The sequence below is a fragment of the Trachemys scripta genome, chromosome 7 (genome assembly GCF_013100865.1).
Source record: "Trachemys scripta elegans isolate TJP31775 chromosome 7, CAS_Tse_1.0, whole genome shotgun sequence".
NCBI lineage: Eukaryota > Metazoa > Chordata > Testudines > Emydidae > Trachemys > Trachemys scripta.
The window spans coordinates 8,343,031-8,367,006 of NC_048304.1; the positions used below are offsets into that span (position 1 = coordinate 8,343,031).

Genomic DNA, 23,976 nt, shown 5'->3' on the forward strand with positions numbered 1-23,976 from the left:
GTGCCCAATCCATTTCCCTCTAAAGTCAATGGAAAGTCTGTCCTCCACAGCCTGATGCAACTGTCATGGAAGTCAATGTGCAGACAAAGCCAATAGCTACATTCGCTCGGTAGCCCATTTAAAAAAAAAAAAGCCTGTCTCGTCTTTTGTGACAATGGTTTAGGCTGTAACTGCACCAAAAGTTTATCAGGTCAATAAGCTGCATTTTTAGTCCCCACATACGTGTTTATGACACAGAGAACAATAGCTCCTAAGGAGCGGTTACAGTCTTGAGTCAATATTCCATGTTTTTGTGAAAAGTCCATAAACGTGAGTGTACATTTATACAATCCATATTTTGGTCCATGTCCACCCTGATATACTTCTATACCTGGTCGTGTAGTCTGTCTTTTAAAAAACAAACTATATCTATACAAATAAAAATTGTAACCAAGACCACGGGGCTGAACTAGTGTGAATTGTCATAGCTCCATTGAAGTCAATTGATAATTTACATCAGCCGAGGATCTGCAGCCCTCTGTTTATAAGGACAGTGGCATGCAGTCCTGGAGCCTTAAAACTGCACCTGCGCTGCAGGAAGGGAGATGTCTTTTCAGCAAGAGCCCAGTGTTGAATAGAATTCACTCCTCTGGCCAGTAAATCCCCTGCAAGAAATGGGAAATTTCCAGGCTCTAGGCGTGTAGACAGATAACACAAACTGTTCAAATGTAATACTTCCTGCCAGAAATTCTCTCTTTGAACAACATTTGACACATGCTATTTCAACACCGCAATAGCAAGTGGCGTCAGAAAAGCACAACGCAGCATAACATACTGTACAGCACAAATGCTATTCTTCAAGATTTTAAAAATCCCCAAATTCTGAGTGTCGCCAAAGCCTCAGAAAATACCCTTAGAGAGTTTATGAACAACTCTCACCTTAGCAGGATAAGTTACTACCTCTGTTGCGTCTCACACTAGTTTCAGTGAAGCTAATCTTGAATATTTAACTGGCAAAGCCTGGGTAAATAGTTTCCTTATTCCTATTTGCCTATCTTGGGAGGAGAGAGGGTGCAGGGGGAGATTGAGCAAGGAAAATTTCTGTATCTGTGGTGCTAGTTAGATTTCTATCTTGAACAGAGAGTGAGGGAAAACACCACAATCCTTATACAGCTTTCCATATAATTATTAGTAGCATTAGTATAATTAGTATTTTATTGGCAGGTTCGGCTTTCCAAGCAATTTTCATGAAATTGAGAATGGAAGGCAGTTTAGCCATATTCATTGCTACTTCCCAATATGAAACCACAGTGAATAATCCTGTTCTAAAATGCTTGCCAAGAGCCATGCTGTCGTTCTCATGGGCACATTATGTGATCACACATGACATGGGAAGTGGCCCAAGCATTAGAAAGCTGGAGGCGAGAGGGCCCATGAAACAGTCTCTCTCAGATGTGGTCTGCACTATGAAAGGGTTGACGAGCTGATTTATGATGCTAGATGAAATATGAATAAATGTGTTTGTTCTGGATCTGAATTCCATACGCCCCAAAGTTCAGCATATTTGGATTTAGGGTTTTGTGTCTTCCCATTCCATGGTTGAATCAGAGCTTTTAGTTCAGTCTCACCTTGAGTTCTGTAGTATATCTTTATGCAAGTAATATAGTCTTCGGGTATGTCTACACTGCAGTGTAAGTCTAGGCTTAGTGGTATTCAAATCCGTGGACCCTGGATTCGAGAATCCAGGGCTTGGGTGTCTACACTGGTTGTCAACCCTACATTAAGAATTTTCTAACCTGGGCCTAAACCTGGGGCTCCCGGGTCCACACTGCAGTACGCAGACCCAAGTCCAACCAACCATATCCCAGACTTCCTAGCGCCCTCCTGAAATGTAGATGCTCTAGCCCTTTGTTTGTGGTGCAGTGTGGGAATACCTGACTTTCCACGAAACTTGACTGTCCGGAGGACAAAGAAAGAGGGATAGTTTTGATGGAGTCCCAGGGTATGTCTACACTACAATTAAACAGCTGCAACTGGCCCATGTCAGATGACTTGGGCTTTGGGACTGTAAAACTGCAGTGTAGATGCTCAGGGACCTTGACAGGTCCCTGAGCATCTACTGCTCCACCCCCATGGGATCCTGGGACCCTGGGTTCAAGCCCTGGATTAGCACAATTTGTAGACAGAAGGGTGCTTAGCCTGAGTTTGAACCCTGGGCTTATACTGCACTGTAGACACACCCTTAGGGGTAAATTTTCAGTGTGGCCTTTTCCTCGCTTCCCCGTGCATGTGCACAAAATTGGATGGACACATGCATGCACTTCCACTTGGCATGTGCACATATAATGTTAGAATTTGCTCCTGCAAAACCCAGAGCAGCTGACAGATTTTGCTGAGGCAAATTCTAATTATTATATGCAGGGCTGACTATGTAACAGTGTTTGCCTGGAAATGTATGGAACAAGGGGCTGAAAACATACCCCCTATAAATTGAGAGTTTCATAGATTACAAAGCCAGAAGGGACCATTGTGATCATCTAGTCTGACCTCCTGTATAATACAGGCCAGAGAACTTCCCCAAAATAGTTCCTAGAGAATAGATTTTAGAAAAACATCCAATCTTGACTTAAAAATTGTCAGTGATGGAGAATCCACCACGACCTTGGTAAATTGGTGCAATGGATAATTACTCTCAGCATTAAAAATTTACAACTTACTTCTAGTCTGAATTTGTTTAGCTTCAACTTCCAGCTCTTGGATCATATTATACCTTTCTCTGCTAGATTGAAGAACCTGTAAATATTTGTTCCCCATGTAGATACTTGTAGATTGTAATAAAGTCACCCCTTAAGATTCTCTTTGTTAAGCTAAATAGTTTGTGCTCCTTCAGTCTGTCACTGTAAAGCAGGTTTTCTAATCCTTTAATCATTTTTGTGGGTCTTCTCTGAACCCTCTCCAATTTATTTTCTTGAATTGTGGGCACCAGAACTGGACACAATATTCCAGCAATGCCAATATAAAGGAAAAATAACCTCTCTATTCCTACTCGAGATTCCCTTGTTATGCATCCCACGATCCTATTAGGGGTTTTTTTGGCCACAGCATCAGACTGGGAACTCATGTTCAGCTGATTATCGACCGTGACCCCCAAATTCCTTTCAGAGTCACTGCTTCCCAAGATTGAGTCCCCCCATTCTGTAAGTATGACCTACATTCTTTATTCCTAGATATAAATATATACATTTGGCCATATTCAAACAAATATTTTTGCTTGTTCCCATTTACCAAGTGATACAGATCACTCTGTATCAGTGACCTGTCTTCATTATTGAGCACTCCCCCAATTTTTATGTCATTTGCAAACTTCATCAGTGATGATTTTTTTCTTCTTCCAAGTAATTGATAAATACGTTAAATAGCATAGGGCCAAAAAACAAACCCGGCTGGATCCCACTGGAAGCACAGCCACTCAATGATGATTCCCTGTTTACAATTACATATTAAGACCAATCTGTTATCCTATTTCCAATCCATGTGATGTGTGCCATGTTCATTTTGTATCATTCTAGTTTTTAATCAAAATATCGTGCAGTACAAAGTCAAATGCCTTACAGAAGTCTAAATATATTCTGTCAACACTATTACCTCAATCACCCAAGCTTGTCATCTCATGGAAAAAAGATATCAAGTTAGTCTGGCAGGATACATTTTCCATAAACCCACGTGGATTTCCATTAATTACATTGTACTCCTTTAATTTTTCATTAATTGAGTCCCATATCAGCCACTTCATTATCTTTCCTGGGATCGATGTCAGGCTGAGAGAGGTCATCCCATTTACCTTTTTTAAAAACTGGCAAATTAGCTTTCTTCCACCCTTCTGGAACTTCCCCGGTGTGCCAAGACGTAGGGTAGGTATACACTATGGGACTAATTCGACCTAAGTTCCGCAACTCCAGCTATGTGAATAACGTCGCAGGAATTGACGTATGTTACGGCCGACGTATTGCTGTGTATACACCATGCTTTATTGACGGGAGAAACTCTCCCATCAACTTACCTTATGCTTCTCATTCTGGTGGAGTACCGGAGTCAACAGGAGAGCGATCGGCAGCCGATTTAGTGGGTCTTCACTAGACCTGCTAAATTGACCCTCGGTGGATCGATCGCCATGTGTTAATCCCCCAGTAAGTGGATACAAGCCCTTACTGAAAATCAACATTACCGGTCCTGCGAGCTCCTCAGCCAGGTCTTTTAAAACTTTTTTATCCAGACCTGCTGATTTTCAAATGTCTAACTTTAGTAGCTTCTATTTAACATCCTCCAGAGGTACTAGTGGAATTGAAAGTGTTATTGTCACCATATGATGAGATTATATCATCTGGTTTTCCCCCAAAAAATACAGTTTCTGCACATGAGATTTTGCTCTATTTGTGTGGAAGAATTGGGAAGACACTTTTTTGTATGAAAATTAGAGGCTGTGCAGATTAGAAAAGTCCCAGTTAATAAGAGGATTAACTATATATGGTAACAAAAGTTTTTTTGAATTGTCTTAGTTCCATTGCATTTTTACCAGCTATAACCTTTAGAGTTTTTCTGCAGCAACTTGAGGGTTTCCACATTATAATTATATGTGTGTTATAAAGCCACGACCCATTATTTTGCACAAGACTAGCTTTCGTTAACTAACCTCATGTAGTTATTAGTACTCATCCACAAAATTAAGAGGAAAATAGAACATTTAGCTTACTCACAAGTATTTACTGTACTGTATGTGCAGCAAAGGATAGAATTACCTTATTGTGTACATATTTTCCTGTTAAAAGCCAAACTTACACACACAAAAACCAGAAAATGTACTGCAGTCAGAACGACAGATATACATTTTCATGACATATATATGGCCTGATCTTAAAGCCACGCAGATCAATGGGAGGCTTGCCTTTGATGTCACTGGGATCCTGGTAGAGCTTTAGGAAAAACGTTTGTTGTGAAGAGAGATTTTGTTCATAATTCATATTAAGATGTAAACACATAGGGCTAAATCTTGAGCAGCAGTGAGTGCCCGCATCTCCTCTTATTTCTCTGGGACCCTCAATGGGGCTTTTGTCATAAGGTAGCACCTTCAAGCTGTCTGAATTGTGTGATCCATCTGCTGTTGCACATCTTGGCTCAGAAAGAGCTGTGTCAGGTAGCCAAATATGTGTATACACAATACAGGAAATACAGGAGCCAGCTCTTCTTGTCAAGAGTAGTTAAATATTAACGACAATGCCTGTCTGGCCTGGAGCTGGCAAGCTCATCAATACTAAATCTCATGAGTTCGTAACCGAGGGTCATTTACCTCAACAGACATTAACAAGCTTTGATTGACTTATTCCTGAAAGGTGAAGGTTTGAATATTTAAAGTTGTAAAACATGTCCACGCAGTATGAGGTCTCTTGTACCACTGCATACTTTGGATTGGCTTGTTCCTTGACACTGCTCTGAGTTACTGGAAATACTTGGATCCTCTTCAAACCAAGTAGCTTTTCCTCTGTCAGTAAGGCAAGTGCTGCATAAGATCACTTTTTTGTAATTCCTGGATTTACTGTACTTCCTGGCAGGGCCGGCTCCAGGCACCAGCCCACCAAGCTGGTGCTTGGGGCGGCACCTGGAGGGGGGCGGCGCGGCGCTCCGGCCCGAGAGCAGGGCTGCGACCGGGCTCTCCGCCCTCCCCCCGGCGCAGCCTCTGGCCCCCGGGGAGAGCGGATCCCCACTGGGGCTCGCCGCCCTCCCCCCGGCGCTCTGGGATCCGCTCTCCCCGGCGGGGCTCGCCGCCTTCCCTTGCACGGGGGGGGAGGGAGGGCGGCGGGAGGCTTTTTTGCCTGGGGCGGCAAAAAAGCCAGAGCCGGCCCTGCTTCCTGGACTGCACATGACTGTAATTACAGCGATGGGTCTCATTTATTTTGGGCTAGATTTTCACAGCACCGCCTGAGATGTGCAGAAGAGTGAGGAGAGGAGGAGGGAAGAAAGTTTGCCCACTCCCCTTACTGCCCTGCTGAGATTGTGACCTCAGCTGTAGGGAGGAAGGCAGGGCTACTTGCCCACTACTTCTCACTGCAACCGTGTCAGTGGGCAGTGAGGGGCAGGAAGTGAGGGAAGCCCTGGCTCGTGTCTTCTCCCAGATCCCTATTCAGAGTAGCTGGCTGGGTGCACAGGCCGGGAGTAGCCACATAAAGGAATGAACTAACTTACTCCTCTCCCGGAACAAGGGGAAGCAGGGGAGGAATTGAGTCCTAACTTATCTGGTGTGCTGTTGTGGGGCAGCTCCTCGTTGCTTGTTCTCATGGCTGATTGTAAGGTTACAATCTAGCCTTTGGATTTTTGATCCATAGAAACAATGGACCTTTTCCATTAGGTGGTTCACTGTCGCTAAAGCATTGCGCCGTGGCATCTCGTGGGGGGATTAAAATAATATTGCTTTCATCGTCTACCCTAGTGAGCCTTTGGACATGTCCTGCTCTTGTATGTATTGTTTCAGAGTAGCAGCCGTGTTAGTCTGTATCCGCAAAAAGAACAGGAGTACTTGTGGCACCTTAGAGACTAACAAATGTATTAGAGCATAAGCTTTTGTGGACTACAGCCCACTTCTTCGGATGCATCTAGAGTGAAACATATATTGAGGAGATATATATACACACATACAGAGAGCATGAACAGGTGGGAGTTGTCTTACCAACTCTGAGAGGCCAATTAAGTAAGAGAAAAAAACTTTTGAAGTGATAATCAAGCTAGCCCAGTACAGACAGTTTGATAAAAAGTGTGAGAATACTTGTATGTATTGTGGATATTTTTGTATTGAGATTACACTGATGCTGCCAAATTTATGCAGCAAGTTCATGATGTGGATAAATATCTGCTAAAGAACAGTCTGGGACTATAAACACTTAATAATGATGAGCGAAATGCAATTGGAACTCAGGTCTGGAGAGATTAATGAGCAGCACAGAAACCCAATGCGCTGCCTGATCTTCCTGTACTATATTGCTCAAGTGAAGGGGCCTATGCTCCGGTCGTGTCATTTACGTACATAGCATATGCCACAAGCAATGTGTTGTCAGAAGCCCTACACTGTCTATCTCTGGCTATGTCTACAGCTGGCACTAGGAATGTGGCTCCTGGCTCACGTAACTTTACTGGCACTGGCTCTTATCAAGTTAGCAGGCTAAAAACAGTAGCATAGCACAGGCTGTGAACAAGGGCATGGGCTAGCCACCGTGAATACATCTCCCAGGGTCCAAGAGGGGTTGTACTTGCGAGCCGTGCTGTCACTCCCCACTGCCCACAATACAGCAGCTACGCTCCTACCTTTAGCACGGTAGCTTGATGAGAGCTAGCCCAAGTATGTCTGTGTGAGGTGGGAATCTCACCTCTAGCCCCAAGTGTAGACACCTTCTCCATTTATCTGTCAGTATAATCAATCTTTTGGAAATGCTCTGAGTAAAACACAAAATGAAGGAAAGGAAAATTTGGGCCTCATGGCATTAGACTCAATGGGAATTTTCCCTGTATTGGAACTGCCAGAACAGGCCATTGTTTTAGGTGCAAAGGAAAGCAAAATTGGACCATGCTGTGAGTCCTAGGGAACTGATTCTCCCCCCGGCAGAATACGGGTACCCGGTTAGAGGCGAATCTGAGGATTTGGAAGTGGGTTCATTTCCGGATGGATTCTCTGAGATACTGGGATCGTGTCAGAGTGTAACCTAGTAGTATGGGAGGAGAGAGATGAAATAGAACACATGTAAAACAGGCAGACATTTTCATTCTGCATGAACGCCTTCAGGTCCATGTTGTGATATATTCCCTAGGGGGGTTGGACTAGATGACCTCCTGAGGCCCCTTCCAACCCTGATATTCTATAATTCTATGAATTCACACCAAAAAGTTCTATACATGTCAGTGGAGCTACTCACAATGCAAAGAAGCAGGCTTTGGTGCGGTATCTTCTCTTGAGCATTTATTTTGCATTTCCTATTGCCTCTGAAGTATACTAATACCTACCTTAGACAAAATTGCCCGTAATGGGAGACAACACTTTCTTAATCCTTCTTATACAGAGCCTTTCTTCACAAAGGGTGAGAGTAGCATGCTTGGTTGCTTAGACTAGCCATTGCAGTTCTTCCTAATCAGCGTGTCAATATTCTCTCTTTGTTGCCAGAAGGAGGAACGTGTGAAGTTATAGCAGCACACAGATGCTGTAATAAGAATCGAATTGAGGAAAGATCACAAACAGTAAAATGCTCCTGCCTCCCTGGGAAAGTGGCCGGGACAACACGAAACAGACCTTCCTGTGTCGACGGCAAGTAGCTCATCCCGTATATGTGTGAACTGAATATGTAACATCCAGTATATACCTAACACTATATATGTTATGTAGCAAACATACTTGTATTCTCTGATTTAGCTTTTTAGGAAAAGATAAACTATAAGCATAAATGGTTGACCGAGGAGATGGCCTTTTACATTACCAGTATACCTTGTCTTCCACCTTAGATCCTGATTCTGCAATCCTTACCCAGTTTGAAAAGGATTTACTTTCACTACTAGTCACATTACAGTCTGTGGGACTACTCACATAAATACAGCAAACCTGGTGACAAGAGCGAGTCCTTAGCAAACAATGGGCAAAAACTCTCCTTTGTGTCTCTCTATTGGGCCCTCTCATGTCTCAATGGCTGTGATTCAGAAATATTTCAGGTGACAACAATAAGTTATTCTGATTCAATTTCTGGTTTTAAAAAGTCAGCCCAAAAAATCCAGTGATCTGATTTTTGTAATAAGCATTGTGTAAAGATGAACAAAAACTGCAAAGCTGATTTTTGGTTCTGGAAAAAAAACGACATTTCTGAATAGATCTGACATTGGCCCCACTCTTCTGAAAGCTTCAGGGCAGAATCTTGTTGCGCATGGTTTTCTTTGCAAGACAAAAATAAAATGTGGGGTGAGTCATATCTGAGTCCCATTTTTATCTGAATGTCAGTACTCTGGGGTTCTGATTCTGTGGCTATCGTTATTATTCCAATGGTGAAACAAATATACACATATTAATCGGAGACTTTTTATGGTTCACGTAATCCTAATTGAACATTAGTGAGGTGTACAAATGTGCACCAAGTAGAGAATATACCCTGCTGTTTGGAAATGGTGATCCAAATTAAATGTCTTCATATTATGGCTTTAAGAAGCTATTGACTTTAGTGGGACTAATCTTTGGTTTTATTTCCCCGACACACTGATAAGTGATGTCTGATCAGTAGCATCCTTGTGTAGCAGCCCTATTAAATGGGCTTGGATTTTAAATGTTCCTTTTCTCATCTCTATTTTGTGGAAATGATCTGGTAGCACCATTGACCGTAAACCCCTGGGGTGCCAAAAGTCATTAAGAGCTCAAATTTGCCTTTTCTGTTTGAATGGGATTGAACATCCCTCTTCCTCAGCTTCCAGCAGGACCCAGCAGCGTTGCTGCACAGCTGATTTGTCAAAGCATCTTTTGTTTCCTATTCGGAGTCGCATTTAAAGATGCAGCCTTCCATCAGAAAGATACGCGCACCCGGACGTTTGAAAACCCGCGTCCCTCAGTCACGTGTGGCAACATTTTCAAAGGCACTGCCAACAGAGCAACAGCTGTGCCAATTTTCATTGAAGGTTAGATGAAAGTTTCTGTTGGCTTTATGGGCTGCAAACGCATTGCAGCCAGAAGCCTGTGCTGGCGTCCGTTCATAGTAAGTAGATAGAAAAATATGGTGCATGTCAGAGGGATGGAATCTTACAATGTTCTCAAGTGCTGCTCGATGGCGTGCATGGGTGTGGATCTATCTAGTTTGTATGTTGAAATATAAAGAAAAACATCTTATCATTGCAAAAAGACACTTTAGGTGTTAAATTATGGGGCAATAATTCACAGCTTGTTACAACTGGAAATGCCATTCAGTCCCTGGAATCCTGCCTCCGAATGCACTCCAGTAGCTGTGAATTAATACACTTTAGTTCACAAGCTGACACATTTTATTGCTTAATTATTCTGATACAAAGAATTTTATTAAACAAAAAAAAGTCATGAATCAGTAGGTGATATCTTTTGTTGGGCCTAACTAAAAACAAACTGGGTAAGCTTTGGAGAGTCACATTTTCTTCATTAGGTCTGGCCCTGAAAATCTAGAGCCAATAGATACAGCAGAATGGCAGTGTTAATTCAGGTTTCAGAGTAGCAGCCGTGTTAGTCTGTATCCGCAAAAAGAACAGGAGTACTTGTGGCACCTTAGAGACTAACAGATTTATTAGAGCATAAGCTTTCGTGGACTACAGCCCACTTCTTCGGATGCATAATTCAGACCTGGTAACTCTATTCCGAGAACAGTAGCTCCAAGGGGAATTAGGTTTAAAAAAAAAAATCAGTGCAGGTATGGACTGGAGTCCCTCTGCTTAATAGCTGTTTCTGGATTACAATGAAAACAAATGTTATCAATTGGCATTTTGAAAGGGGAAAAGATTAAACAAAGGCTACTATCAGAAAGGCATGTGATCCCGCACTCATTGAAGTCAGGGGCAAGACTCTCATTGACTTCAAAGGAACTTCTTGCCCTTTTCAGTTTAATTGTTGTAATCAAGACATGGGTTCTTTTGTCAATGGTTGGTGATTGGTTAGAAAGCCAAGACCCTGTTCACAAGAATTAAGGGGCATTCTTAATTTAATCTTCACGCTTTGTTTTAGATTCTTGACACAATGACTGTCTTGGGTAAAAACCCTGAAGTCATTTTGTAGTTTTTCAGTCCTTACTAAGGCAAAATTCCCATTTTCTTCTGTGGGAAGTTCCATTAACTTCAGTAGGAAATTTTCCTAAGTAAGGATTTGGTATTTTGCCTATTTTCTGGGAGGTTTTAATTAGTACATTACAAAGAATCAGCTAAAATTTGTTGCCTCCTTTATCTACTATATTAAGATTATTAAATGCTGTGAGTCACAGTCTTATACTTTGTACCATTTAAAGCTATGATGTGCCACTGAAAAAAAAAAATCTTTTCATTGATCCATTACTTTAAAATGTATTATGTATGCCCTGGCATAAATAGCATAAATAACAAACTGAACCTGGACCATCCCTGATAGGTGTTTGTCCAACTCATTTTTAAATGCTTCCAATAATGGGGATGCCACAATCACCCTTGGAAGCCTATTCCAGAGCTTTACTACCCTTATAGTTTGAAAGTTTTTCCTAATATCTAACCTAAATCGCCCTGACTGCAGATTAAGCCCATGACTTCTTGTCCTACCTTCAGTGGACCAGGAGAACAATTGATCTCCGGCCTCTTTGTAGCAGCCCTTAACATATTGGAAGGCTGTTATCAGCACCACCCCCTTAATCTTCTTTTTCTCAAGACTTAAAATGCCCAGTTTTTTTAATCTTTCCTCAGCGGTTGGGTCTTCTAAGCCTTTGATCGTTTTTGTTGCTCTCCTCTGGACTCTCTCCAATTTGTCCACATCTGTCCTAAATTGTGGTGCCCAGATGTGGCCTGACTAGTGCCAAGTAGAATGGGACAATTACCTCCTGGGTCTTGCATACAACACTCCCATTCATACACCCCACAATCATGTTCACTTTTTTGCAGCTGCATCACATCGTTGACTCATTCCGTTTGTGGTCCACTATAATCCCAGATCCTTTTTGGCAGTACTGCCACCGAGGCAGTTATTTCCCCATTTTGTAGTTGTGCATATGGTTTTTCCTTCCAAAGTGAACTTGCCAATACGTGCACATCCAAACAGAACCAAATTGCTCTGGAATGGGACTGGATGACTTCTTGAATTGGTAACAGCAGGTAGACACCCTGTTGCTAGTTGCATTCCAGCTCAGGTTGATCATTATCATGAGACATTGTTACATGCTGGCTCTTTAGAATCACAGAATACCAGAATTGGAAGGGACCTCAGGAGGTCATCTAGTCCAACCCCCTGCTCAAAGCAGGACCAATCCCGGACAGATTTTTGCCCCAGATCCCTAACTGGCCCCCTCAAGGATTGAACTCACAACCCTGGGTTTAGCAGGCCACTGCTCAAACCACTGAGCTTTTAGTTGCCTACATGAAATGAATTGGGACACTGATCCTGGTCTCATTAAAGTCAATGGCCAAACTCCCATCAACTTAACAGGATCAAACCCTTGGTGGTTCTCAGTCCATTTCAGTTGCATCAGAAAACTCCTCCTCAGAACCGATGCACTTGACTGTCTCAGCTGATACCAGGAATGTAATGGACATGAGACTGAGCTTTCCCTTTCCCCCTGATAGTGGTCCCCCTCAGGTCAATGATTAAGTATGTTAGGGGACAGCATGGGGGAGTTTGCAATGCTGTTGTCCATGCTGTTTCTCAGCAGGAGGAATGGTCTGTGGTTCTCCTTGGTATTGATAAGCCGTCTCCTACTTCCACGTTCTGCAACCCTTGCCCATGTTAACTAGCATTTACACAAGCAATCCCCCTGGCTAGTGTTTGAAATTAAATCGATTCTGCCTGTGCTATAGAAGATGGGACGTTGCCACACATCTTGCAGGACTTTATGCACAGCCTCACTCAGTGTTAACACTGACGGATTCTCTCCTACTCGGAGAAAGGAACCCGTTGCAGAGACTTACACAGAGAACACACCCAGGCTAGATTATATCAGCATCAGGGTTGTGCTTACTTCAAACGTTATTCCTTGTTGTTAGTTAAATAAATGGTTATCCTAAAGCCTGCTTCAGTCAGGTGGGAATTCTAAAATACCTGGAGTGGAGACCATTCAAATGCGAGTCTATTCATGAAGGCGTGCCTCATCTATTGCATAAATTATTTGCTACTCTACTCCAAGTCTCTCTTTGAAAGAACAGTTGGTTTGGTTCTGCAGCCTCTCTAAACATAACTTGTGTTACCGAGAGACTCCTATTGTGCTGGGAATTAGTCTGTTCAAGTTTGTTACTAGACTTCTTATTCCTACTCTTTACATGCCATCTCAAATAGTCCAAGCACCTCATGTTTAGGCCCATGGCCACTTGTTGTTTTCCCCGCTATACTAACAAAAACTTTTGCTTTACTGCCCTGCTTGTACCTCAGTAACTGTTCACACTTGCCTAGGACTTGCTTTTGCCTCTTGTTTTAAGGGTTTGACTTTTCTAACTTTACACTTTCTTTTAACTATTTCTGTTTTCTGTTATTACATTCACTGGTGCTCTCGTGTATCATGCACAGGCTATGTCTGCGTGTTTGTATTAGGTTTACACCTTCGCTCTTCATTGTGTTTATCAACAGCTTGTCCTCTTCACTTAAAGCTATAATGTGAGGATTGTGCATCTCATGCATTTTCCTCTTTCATCAGCATATTTTTGCAAAATGATTCTGCGGCTTATGAAGGTATCTACATGGTGGTTCAAATTCTGAGCATTCTTTATCTTGCTAGCTGCCATGTGGCTGATATTCATTCTTAGGCATGGGGTGTCATTCCTGTCTCTTTATTAACAGAAAAATTCAATCTTACTTGTATAACTGTGGTGTTTACAGTCCTGTGCTTTGCCTCTTTCTAGGGCGTGTGTGTGTGTGTGTGTGTGTGTGTGTGTGTGTGTGTGTGTGTGTGTGTGTGTGTTGGCATAAGGAAATTGCCTTTTCAGGTATCCAGTCCATATCCCTGAGTAGATTTCTATGTACTTTCTTATTGTTGTACCCAAAAAACTATTTGTTCTGTAATGAGGGAGTCTTTTTAGTATGCCAGATTCACAGACTGCCTTTTAAATGTTCAATTTGAGACATACTCTGCTATTATTTCTCCTTTTTTTTATTCGTCTTTCTACATGGTTATGGGGATGGCTCTACTAACTGCTCAGTGGCGCCTCTTTGTGGCTCCTCTGGGGAATTGGCTCTGCCACCTGGTGATGCTCCTTCCTGTGGTTACTCAGATGATCATTCCACTCACTCACTCACTCCACTCATGCTCCTGGACCTGCAGCGCTGTCCTCTTCATAGCTTAGCCCTCCGGCTAAGTCACATTAAAATTCTCCCTCCCCCACCCGCCCTTCCAGGGTATCGGAGGTCATTTGAGGCAAACTGTCCCAGGTGGTCTGCTCCCCGCTGCCTGGTCTGTGCCACTCCCACAGTGGCTGGTAGGCTCACCCTCTACACCAGCTTCCAGTTCAGGGACCCTCAACTCAGGGCTGGGAGAGTAAAAGCCCATATTGCGCCTTCCCTGGACTGCTTCCTATTCTGTCTTCGGTGCCTCCTGCCTTTCCCCCCCTCGAATCAGGGTGTTCAACTGCAGGTTTCCTCCCCCAGCCTGACAACCTCCTTTCTTTGTAGATCCTACCCAGCTTCTCCCCCACAGCTGGTCTCCATCTGCAAGGAGGCCCTAGCATTTCCTTGGTTTCCTCCAGCCTGGTGCAGCCTAAAGTTAATTGGCCTAATTTATCCCTTTAGGCCTTGTGTGTGGGGTGGACACCCCATCACACTACATGTTACAAATAAGTATATAGGGTGAAATCCTGACCCCATTGACAAAACTCCCATTGACTTGACAGGGACATGGATTTCCACCCATCATTCACAGGGAATATTTAAGGGAGGGATACAGCGATTCTTAAACTTTTTCATTACTTCTTCAAAGCTTTCTTCCCCTTTCTCCCCCACCCCATCATTCTCACTGTGGAAATCCGTGTATATATCCAACCCTTGACAGAAACAATGCGTTTTTTATTCATCCTCCATTTTACCAGCCTCTCTGGTTTTGGTCGGCAGTTCAAATTTCTCTTTCCAGGTCTGCTCTGCATGTTCTCATAATTTGTAAAGGTTGGTGGGGGTTTCACAGTCAAGCTGCATGGCAGCCTTTTTTTTTACCATTCTCCTGGTTATAATCAGTGTCGCTTTTGCCAGATTTTTGATCGCTTACCTGCTTGCTTTTCTCCTGGATCTGCCGGATCTCTGTACCTCCTATGCACAATACCGTGTGGTATTTCAGTGACTTCTGAGGCGAGCTTTAGGATAACCTAATTATTCAACTATCAACAAGAAATAACATATCAAGTAAATTCAGTACTGCTGCTGTAATTAAGCACGCTTGTATTATTTGCCTTTGATTGTCCACTGTCCTTCTTCTTGTGCAGTCACTTATGTCAGTGCAAAGTGGGAGGAGTAAGTTGCTACCATTCTGACTTGGTAGAATTTGCACTCGCATTGCCCTGGTGTGAACAAGTATGCAAGATGCAGAGCACTGGAGAACTGGGTCCACACTCGCTATCTGAGCAACTGGGATTCCTGCATGAGTGAGAATCAGCAGGAAGTGTGGCACTGCATAGTGACCTGCAGAACCAGGGCCGGCTCCAGGCACCAGCCAATCCAAAGGGGTGGCACTCCATCCGGTATTGGGGCGGCACGTCCGGGTCTTCGGCGGGAATTCGGCGGTGGGTCCCTCATTCCCTCTTTTCCTCTTTAAGCTGCCGCCAAATTGCCGCCGAAGAAGCGGTGCGATTGAGCTGCCGCCGAAGTGCCGCCGCTAGTCTTTTTTTTTTTTTTTTTTTTCCCCCTACTTTGGGTGGCAGAAAAGCTGGAGCCGGCCCTGTGCAGAACGCATGGCAACTCAAAACTTTAATCTAAGCCCTTTTTAGCACACTAGTCAACATGGGTTGCAGAATTAGGCCCTTAGTGGTAGGATGGGTTAATTATTCAAGATTTTCAATATTGGATTGTGCATCAAATCTGTGGCTCATTTACTGTATCTGTCTCCTTTTGAGGGAAGAGTATTTTCTGTCTTGCTGTGTAGAGAAGGAAAACAGCTACCAAATCTGATGATTTAGCCACTCCACCTTTGGCCCTCTCATGGGAACGTAAATGCGAGTTCCATTCATGATGCAGCTGCAGGACTTGGTCCAAAATATTTGGGGTCACTCATACCTAAGCTATTTCTGTATTTGTTTTAATCAAATATTAGATCCCTGTGTTAAAGCTAACTGTATCCGCCAAAGAAAATGAACATTTTGATCACTAGTTTGATTTTTTTTTTTAATGAACCCCATTGAAATCAATTGCAAAACTCCCCACTGACTTCAGTGAAGTCCGGATTTCACCCTATGAGTAAACCCATAGACTCAATGAGATTAATGTCTACCCTACCAAAAAAGACCCACAACAATGAGTCTCAGAGCCTGGGTAAACCTACTCAGGTTTGCACTGAGAGCAATGTAGACATTCCTGCTTTCTCTGAGCCAAAGTGGGAATGTCTATACTGCTAATTTTAGCACCATAGTGTGAACCCCATGAGTCCAAGTCAGTTGATCTGGGCTCTGAGACTGGCTGCTGCAGGGTTTTGGGGTTTCTTTTGCGGGGCGGGAGGGGGAAGGTGTTTGCAGTAAAAATGTATGCTAAAGGACTACTCAAAACACATAAACAGTTAAATACCTGTGTAAGTAGCATTGTGAGTTTAGATGCTAAGGGTACGTCTACACTTACCGGAGGGTCCGGCGGCAGGCAATCGATGCTCTGGGATCGATCCTGGAAGTGCTCGCCGTCGACGCCGGTACTTCAGCTCAGCGAGAGGAGTACACGGCATCGACGGGGGAGCCTGCCTGCCGCGTCTGGACCCGCGGTAAGTTCGGACCAAGGTACTTCGAATTCAGCTACGTTATTAACGTAGCTGAATTTGCGTACCTTAGTCCGAAGTGGGGGGTTAGTGGGGACCAGGCCTAAGATGAGGAATGTTTCAGTAAATTCTAAAACAGGTAGGTATATAGATAGAAAGATTTCTCCAAAGTCATGTTCTTTTTCCAAATCTTTATGTAGCCCCTCTTCCTGTTCAAGACAGTGAAGTCTGCCTTGTGACTTTCTACACAACTGTGGGGAAACTGGGTCTGAGGCTCTTCTGTGTGCTCTGCATTGTGCGTCTGTGTGTATTCACCTCAGACCACATGCACTCAGACAAACCACCAGGAACAAGGTTTTATTCTGTAACGAAACATAGAACATGATGACAGTCCAGCAGCCTCCTCTCTGCTGGCCTGCCTCATGCTCCCAGCTTCTGTCAGTGCTGAAACTTCCTGCTGGGATGGACAGAGGGGACTTCCTAGCAGGAACCAGGAAAAACACCCAACATGCCACAGTTTGTAGTCCACAACTTGTAGTTTCTGCTGCTGCTGAAGCACCTTGCACCTTGGGCTACATTTATATATTTGTAACACTGTTCTTAATATTTTTATGCATATGTATTAGAGTAGATATTTCACAACAGGTATCTAAATATCTAGAAATATACATAATTTCTCATTTATATCTTAATATGTATATTTATTAACTAGGTGCTAAAGTGTATGAATTGCACAGTCTTTAGAGGAACAAGTTATAATATCTGTGCTCAGCCCTGCAAAATCACTTAGTTAACCCCTCTTTTATTTTTAGGATTGTTAATAATTGGTAGTAAATAATATATTCATAAACTTTTGCCTCTTTACTAGGAGTCTGGTGGCACCTTAAAGACTAACAGATTTATTTGGGCATAAGCTTTCGTAAGTAAAAACCTCACTTCTTCGGATGTATAGCTATGCAAAAATATGCCCAAATAAATCTGTTAGTCTTTAAGGTGCCACCAGACTCCTTGTTGTTTTTGTAGATACAGAGTAACACGGCTACCTCCTGATACTTGCCTCTTTACTACTTTCTGAACTATCCACAAGTGGATTATGACTTCCTTGAATCATTCTACAGAATATTTTGCTGAATACTTTGTGTGGAAAATTCTTTATCCTTACATTGTTTGCAAGCAGTTCATTTAAATAGCTCAAATTTTTAATATTAAATATGTTGGTTAGTTTTGATTGGTCAGGTATATCACATGAGTTTGCTTCTGTTCTGTTTCTGGAAATACAGTCCAATTTGATGCTTCTGCAAACATTTCTGGCAGTAGATTGATTAGCTGGATTATTCAGTGAAAGAAAACACAAAAGATGTGTGAATAGAGCCTGAGTGAATCCATGGGGATTTTTTTGAGTGAATGTTAGCAGGTCCTTGAACTATTCTCTCGGCTCTAATGGTTTGTAGGGGGGCTATAAAAACCAAATGGGAATAAAATATGTTTACAATTTAATTCTGTAATTTTTGGATAGTAAATATACATGGCACCGTATCATTTACAAAGAAATCAAACTGTTATGTAAAGTCAATAACTGGTTATGTCTGTGTCTTTTTCAAGGGTTTGAACAATATCTAATGTGTTCATCGATACAGAAGTTTGCTCTGTTATAGCTAATAATGCTTTCACATATGCATCTCTGTAATACTTGGATTTATGGGCCTCCTCTCTTCAATCTTCTTCTGACTTTAGCATTGTTCATCTCTTTCAAAGGCATTCTCTATTTCTTTTGTAATTTCTTTTGTAATATTTGGTGGTTAAAAAAGCAGAGTTTATGGTAACATTACACCCAGTGGAGCTCTACAGTGGATCAAGGGATGGGCAAAACAGTGGCGCAATGGATGGGAAAATCACGGAGAGAAAAATAAAATTCAGTCTCTCCCCTTTTCCCTCCCCAGCATTGGATTATATCAAGCATCAAACCATTCTAAAGGTCCTGAAATACTGTGGGGTGGGGTGCGGGGAAGTGTATATACTGAAGTACCAACAAAATGCTTATTCTTACCCTGTGCTTCTGTTTGGGTCGGAAGTTGTGTATCAAAAAAAATCACACAAGCAGGACCCCATACTCATGAGCTTCAGAGTTATCAAAATGTATGGATGCTTTTTCTGAGCCTAAGGTCTGGATCATTTGGGGTTCACCCATCGCTAGCCAGCACATGGCCCTGTGTATTTATATGTTAAATATAGTTTGGTGCAAATGTGCATATGCCTCTAATGAGATTTTTGTCAAGTATCACCCTATGAACTATGCCATCCTTGGTCACAAGCAACTCAGTGGTGTCTTGGAGCACTGGGATTTTTCAGGGCTCCTTAGTCCTGCACTGATTTACAAGTCCCAAGTCAATCTACCGGTCTTCTGGAACAGTGGTCCTGGAGCGAGGATGTTGATTCCATCCATCCTTAATCTCCCACGTCCTATTGTGGGGCCAGAACAAAACAGCTGTGCCCTTCCAGTAACTTGGCTCCCTTTTCTTTCTTAGGACAATGCAGATCAGAAGGCTGTGCTATCTCAAGGGAGTGGCATACAGACAGTAAGATGTGGTACAACCATGCTGTTAACAGGAGCTAATTTACTTTTAGTTTTTAATTATAGATAAGATGCCTACTCTAGAGCAAGCATTCATAATTAAAATGGGCTCTGTTTTAAAGGGCATCATGATATCTAGCAGCATAGGGTATTGGGCCAGATCCTGAACTGCTGTAAATCAGAATAAACCTCCTGGAATCAATGGAGCTGCACCAGTTTACACAGGCTGAGAGTCTGGCCAGAGGACGTTTAGAACCTTGGGGTACGTCTACACTACCCGCCGGATCGACGAGTAGTGATCGATCTATCGGGGATCGATGTATCGCGTCTCGTCTAGACGCGATAAATTGGTCCCCTAACGCGGTCCCCGTCGACTCCGGAACTCCACCAGGGCGAGAGGTGGAAGCGGAGTCGACGGGGGAGCGGTGGCCGTCAATCCCGCGCCACGAGGACGCAAAGTAAGTCAATCTAAGTCGATCTAAGATACGTCGACTTCAGCTACGCTATTCTCGTAACTGAATTTGCGTATCTTAGATTGATTTCCCCCCCAGTGTAGACCAGGCCCAAGTGGTCATACAGAAAATATGTGCAGTTAGGGCCTGGTCCAAAGCCCATTTAAGTCAATGGAAAGATGCCTGTGGACTTCAATAGGCTTTGGATCAAGTTCTTAGTAAATACTTTGTTACATATAATCCTCTATCTATCACCACTTATATCAAGTGAAAATGGTTCACAGTCACAAAGCCAATCGTTTTCTATTTATCTAATGTGTATTTTAGGTGGCATCAAAAGGATGGTTCTTTTTTTTTCCCCCTCTATAAAAGTACTTCCAATCAATTCTTATTTCTTCAAGAAAAGGAAAAAAAATGTTATTTTAAATCCAAGGAGTCAGCTTCTCATCCCTCTAGCTGTGCTCCGGCCTAGATAAGAAGAGATCTCAGGGTCCCATATTATTAATGCGCTGTCTGTATGAATAACGAGCAGGCTTGGTGAATTATTTCACACTCCTGGGAAAATCTATAGCCCTATCCTTCTACACCACCACTGGAAAATGAGCAGGAGATGTGTATTTTTCGATTTGGTGAATTCAGATGACTTCATTTGTAATGGGAAGGTGGGGGGGGAGAAGTAGACTGCTCCCCACTGAGTCCCATTTAGCAATCTCCAAAAAATGCACAGTACACAATATATGCTTCAAAAGCGAGGGGAGTTTAACTGTGTGCAGGCATGTTCCGGGGCTTTGTATTTATCCAGAAAAAATGTGTCTTGAAATGTCCTTACAGCCGTGCTATGCTCCCCTAAAATTGCTTTCATGTAGCCTGATCTTGAGTGCTACTGCCTTCAGTGGGAGCAGAGGGATCTTGTTAACTGGCAATGATGTTGTGGAGTCACTGATTTACTTACTAAGACCCTGTAGCTTTCAAAATCGGTTTGCTGTGCAAATCCTTGCCTGCTGATAGACCATTCAAGGTATGCACCTGACCTTACATGGGATTTGGGTGCTCAAGTCTGTTAGGCTCCTTTAAAAGGTTCAGCCAAAGAGCATAGGACTTGGTATGTACAATTCGAACTGCTGTTCATCCAGTCGAGTATCCTGTCCTCAACTGCAGACAGCACTGATTGCTTTAGTGGAAGACACAAGAAACCCTGCAGGTCTCCAGACAGGGAGAGTGTCTTCCTGGGCACACTAATTACAAACTGCAGTATGTCCTGAAGCATGAGGGATTATTTCTCTTCTAAAAGTCACAGATTTTTTTAATTAATTCATGTAATCCTTGCGTATGTAATTCTGGATGTTCTTGTTAGCCATGCAACCATTTTTTGAGTCCTTTCATTCCAACTTTTTAAACTCCTACTAAGATCTTGACCTCAATTATATCCTGTAGCAGTGAGTTCCACAGGTTAATAGTTTGTTTAGCTTTTTTTAAAAAAAAAACTCATGATATGAGGTTTGGTTTTGCCACTGCCCTCAGAACTTACCATCACCTCATCCACCACAAAATGGCCACTTCTTTTTTTGGCTGTGTTTCTATCAGTGTGCCACACACTTTTCCACGCAGCCTCACTTTCATCGGATGCAATTTTAGTTGGAAGAGCTACAATAACATGCTTGTGATAGCATCCCCTGAATTGGAAGAACTGAAGGAGTGACCAGGCTGTGTCAAAGACACTTGAACTTAGTCACTGAGGACTTATTCTACATCCCTGAAGTTAATGGGAGTTTTGCATTGGCTAGTAAGAACAATCAAGCCCTTAGGGCTTTGTTTATCTAGCTGCATTTATTTACACTTAGTCAGCACGCAGGTTTTAGAGAAAAGGAATATGCTGTGCCAAGAAGAAAGTTGACTTGACTTCAGTAGCCTCTGCTCAGTTACAGCACCTACCCTGACAACAGTGGTAAAGAAAACAGTAGAAATAAAGAATAAATTCTCCATCCACCAGTAACTCTGGCCAGACCAGGCCAGAGAGAGACAGAATCGGAAACCGATAACTCTGCATTCACACAGACAGCCGCTGCACTCTCCAGCAACTTCACACACCCCAGCCCCTTTACATGACACCTGCAAAATCCTTCAAGCCCTAATTTTCCAAGGTGCTTTCTTGATGGGTGTAGACTCCATACCCTCTACAGTCACATACAATGACAGCATGCACCATTGCAATCTGAACATCTGCCTCAGGATTCATCATGACTGCAGTATTCCTTATAGTTAGGATAGAAAATGTTGCAAATATTACAGTACTTTAACTGTGGTGTGGTGTGCGTCCAGGTTGGATATTAGGAAACACTATTTCACTAGGAGGGTGGTGAAGCACTGGAATGCGTTACCTAGGGAGGTGGTGGAGTCTCCTTCCTTGGAGGTTTTTAAGGCCCGGCTTGACAAAGCCCTGGCTGGGATGATTTAGTTGGGAATTGGTCCTGCTTTGAGCAGGGGGTTGGACTAGATGACCTCTTGAGGTCTCTTCCAACCCTGATGTTCTATGATTCTATGATTAATTTCCAGGCTTTAATGATGTCTTGTGTATATTCCTTCTGCCTCATTCTCTGTTTCCCACTTTCCTCTGTTGCTAAATCTCATCAGCTATAATAATACCCATCTCTTATATACTGCTCTTCATCAGCAAATCTCAGTGCATTTTACAAAGGAGCTTATATCTTTATTGCCATTTTACAGATGGGGAAACTGAGTCACGGGGGGGGGTGAAGTGACATGCTCAAGGTCATCCAGCAGGCCAGTGACAAAGCCAGGAGTAGAACTGAGGTCTCCTGAGCATCAGTCCAGTGCTCTGATCGCTAGACTGATGAGTGTCGGTATTATAACCTAGCTACAGAGTCTTGCACAGGATTCAAAGAAAAAAAAATCCCATTTTGCAACATCCATATCAGCCAAACTCTGTGTGTGTGCGCGCACGCGCGCGTGCCGGGTTTCCATTGATTTCAGTAGAAATCACTGGAATCTGAAGGCAAAATTTGTCACTATAGGGTTGATCCAAAGCCCCCTGAAGTCAATGGAAAGACCCGTATTGGCTTCAGTGGGGAATCAGGCCAGTTTCCCACTTCATACAAAATCTAAGGTACATCTTGGAGTGGAGTAGATCCTCTGTTCTTGGTGTGGAGATACTGCTGCTAATGAGATCACAGACTGCAATTTTATGCGACTAAATCTATAATTTGTCTCCCTAGCCATGTCGTATATTTCTTTCTTTACCAATTGACATTGCAGTTTCCTGGGTAGCACAATAACCACCCCTTTTAATATCCAGGAGTATAGAATAGCTGACTAATCCATCCCTGATAAAGTGCAGCGGGCTCACATGAATTCCAATGAGGTTTTTCTGGAGGAAGAGCATAGCTGTCCTTTGAGAAGTAATGGAAGTGATGGCACTCTTTCCATCTGAGTGATGAGATCATTTCTGCGCACACTTCAGTACAGGCCTTGGGAGGGGAAGAACCCGCGAGTGTACCTACACCGGAAACACAGATAGAAACATTGTGGCAAAATTAAAGAACCGCGTGGCCATAAACCAGTATGAAAATACACGAGAACGTATGGTTGCTTCACCACCGTCCATCAGAGAATAACCTTCCTGTAAACAACTAGTCACAAGCAAATCTGGAAATCTGTAGGAGTTTGCTGCCAATATGGGCAGCATTGGTCTTAGTCACACCTTGAAAGAGTCATGTAATGAATAATGCAGTGAGGTCTGTACAGTGTCTGAGGACCTCCCAGCGGGCCACTGTGCCAACCTCCACAAAGAAAAAGGAGCGAAACGTGGGAGAACAGAAAATATCAATTGGATCCTGTTCGCTTGCAGTGGCCAGGCAAAGTGCACAATAAAGCAAAGGAGTGAGGCTTGAATCACCCCCTTAAGTACTAAGGGCGCCACTGGGACTTGAATCGCAGTCCCAAAGGGTGTGAACATCCATCCAACAGCTAGGGGTCCCCTGAAGCCTTCTGGCTCAGTCAGCCAAAATAACTGGAGAGTGGACACTGGAGTGGAAACACTTTAAGAATAGGAGTACTTGTGGCACCTTAGAGACTAACAAATTTATTAGAGCATAAGCTTTCGTGGACTACAGCCCACTTCTTCGGATGCATATAGAATGGAACATATAATGAGGAGATATATATACACACATACAGAGAGCATAAACAGGTGGGAGTTGTCTTACCAACTCTGAGAGGCCAATTAATTAAGAGAAAAAAAGCTTTTGAAGTGATAATCAAGCTAGCCGAGTACAGACAGTGTGATAAGAAGTGTGAGAGTACTTACAAGGGGAGATAGAGTCAA

General features: G+C 43.0%; 1 protein-coding gene across 1 annotated transcript in view; it reads left to right on the forward strand.

Moving 5' to 3' along the window:
- TAFA1 (TAFA chemokine like family member 1) overlaps positions 1-23,976 on the forward strand; it is a 349,574-nt gene that overhangs the window by 269,271 nt on the left and 56,327 nt on the right. Inside the window, exon 3 of the mRNA XM_034777734.1 lies at positions 8,180-8,320. Coding sequence (XP_034633625.1) covers positions 8,180-8,320 — 141 coding nt within the window. The remainder of the gene's footprint in view (positions 1-8,179; positions 8,321-23,976) is intronic.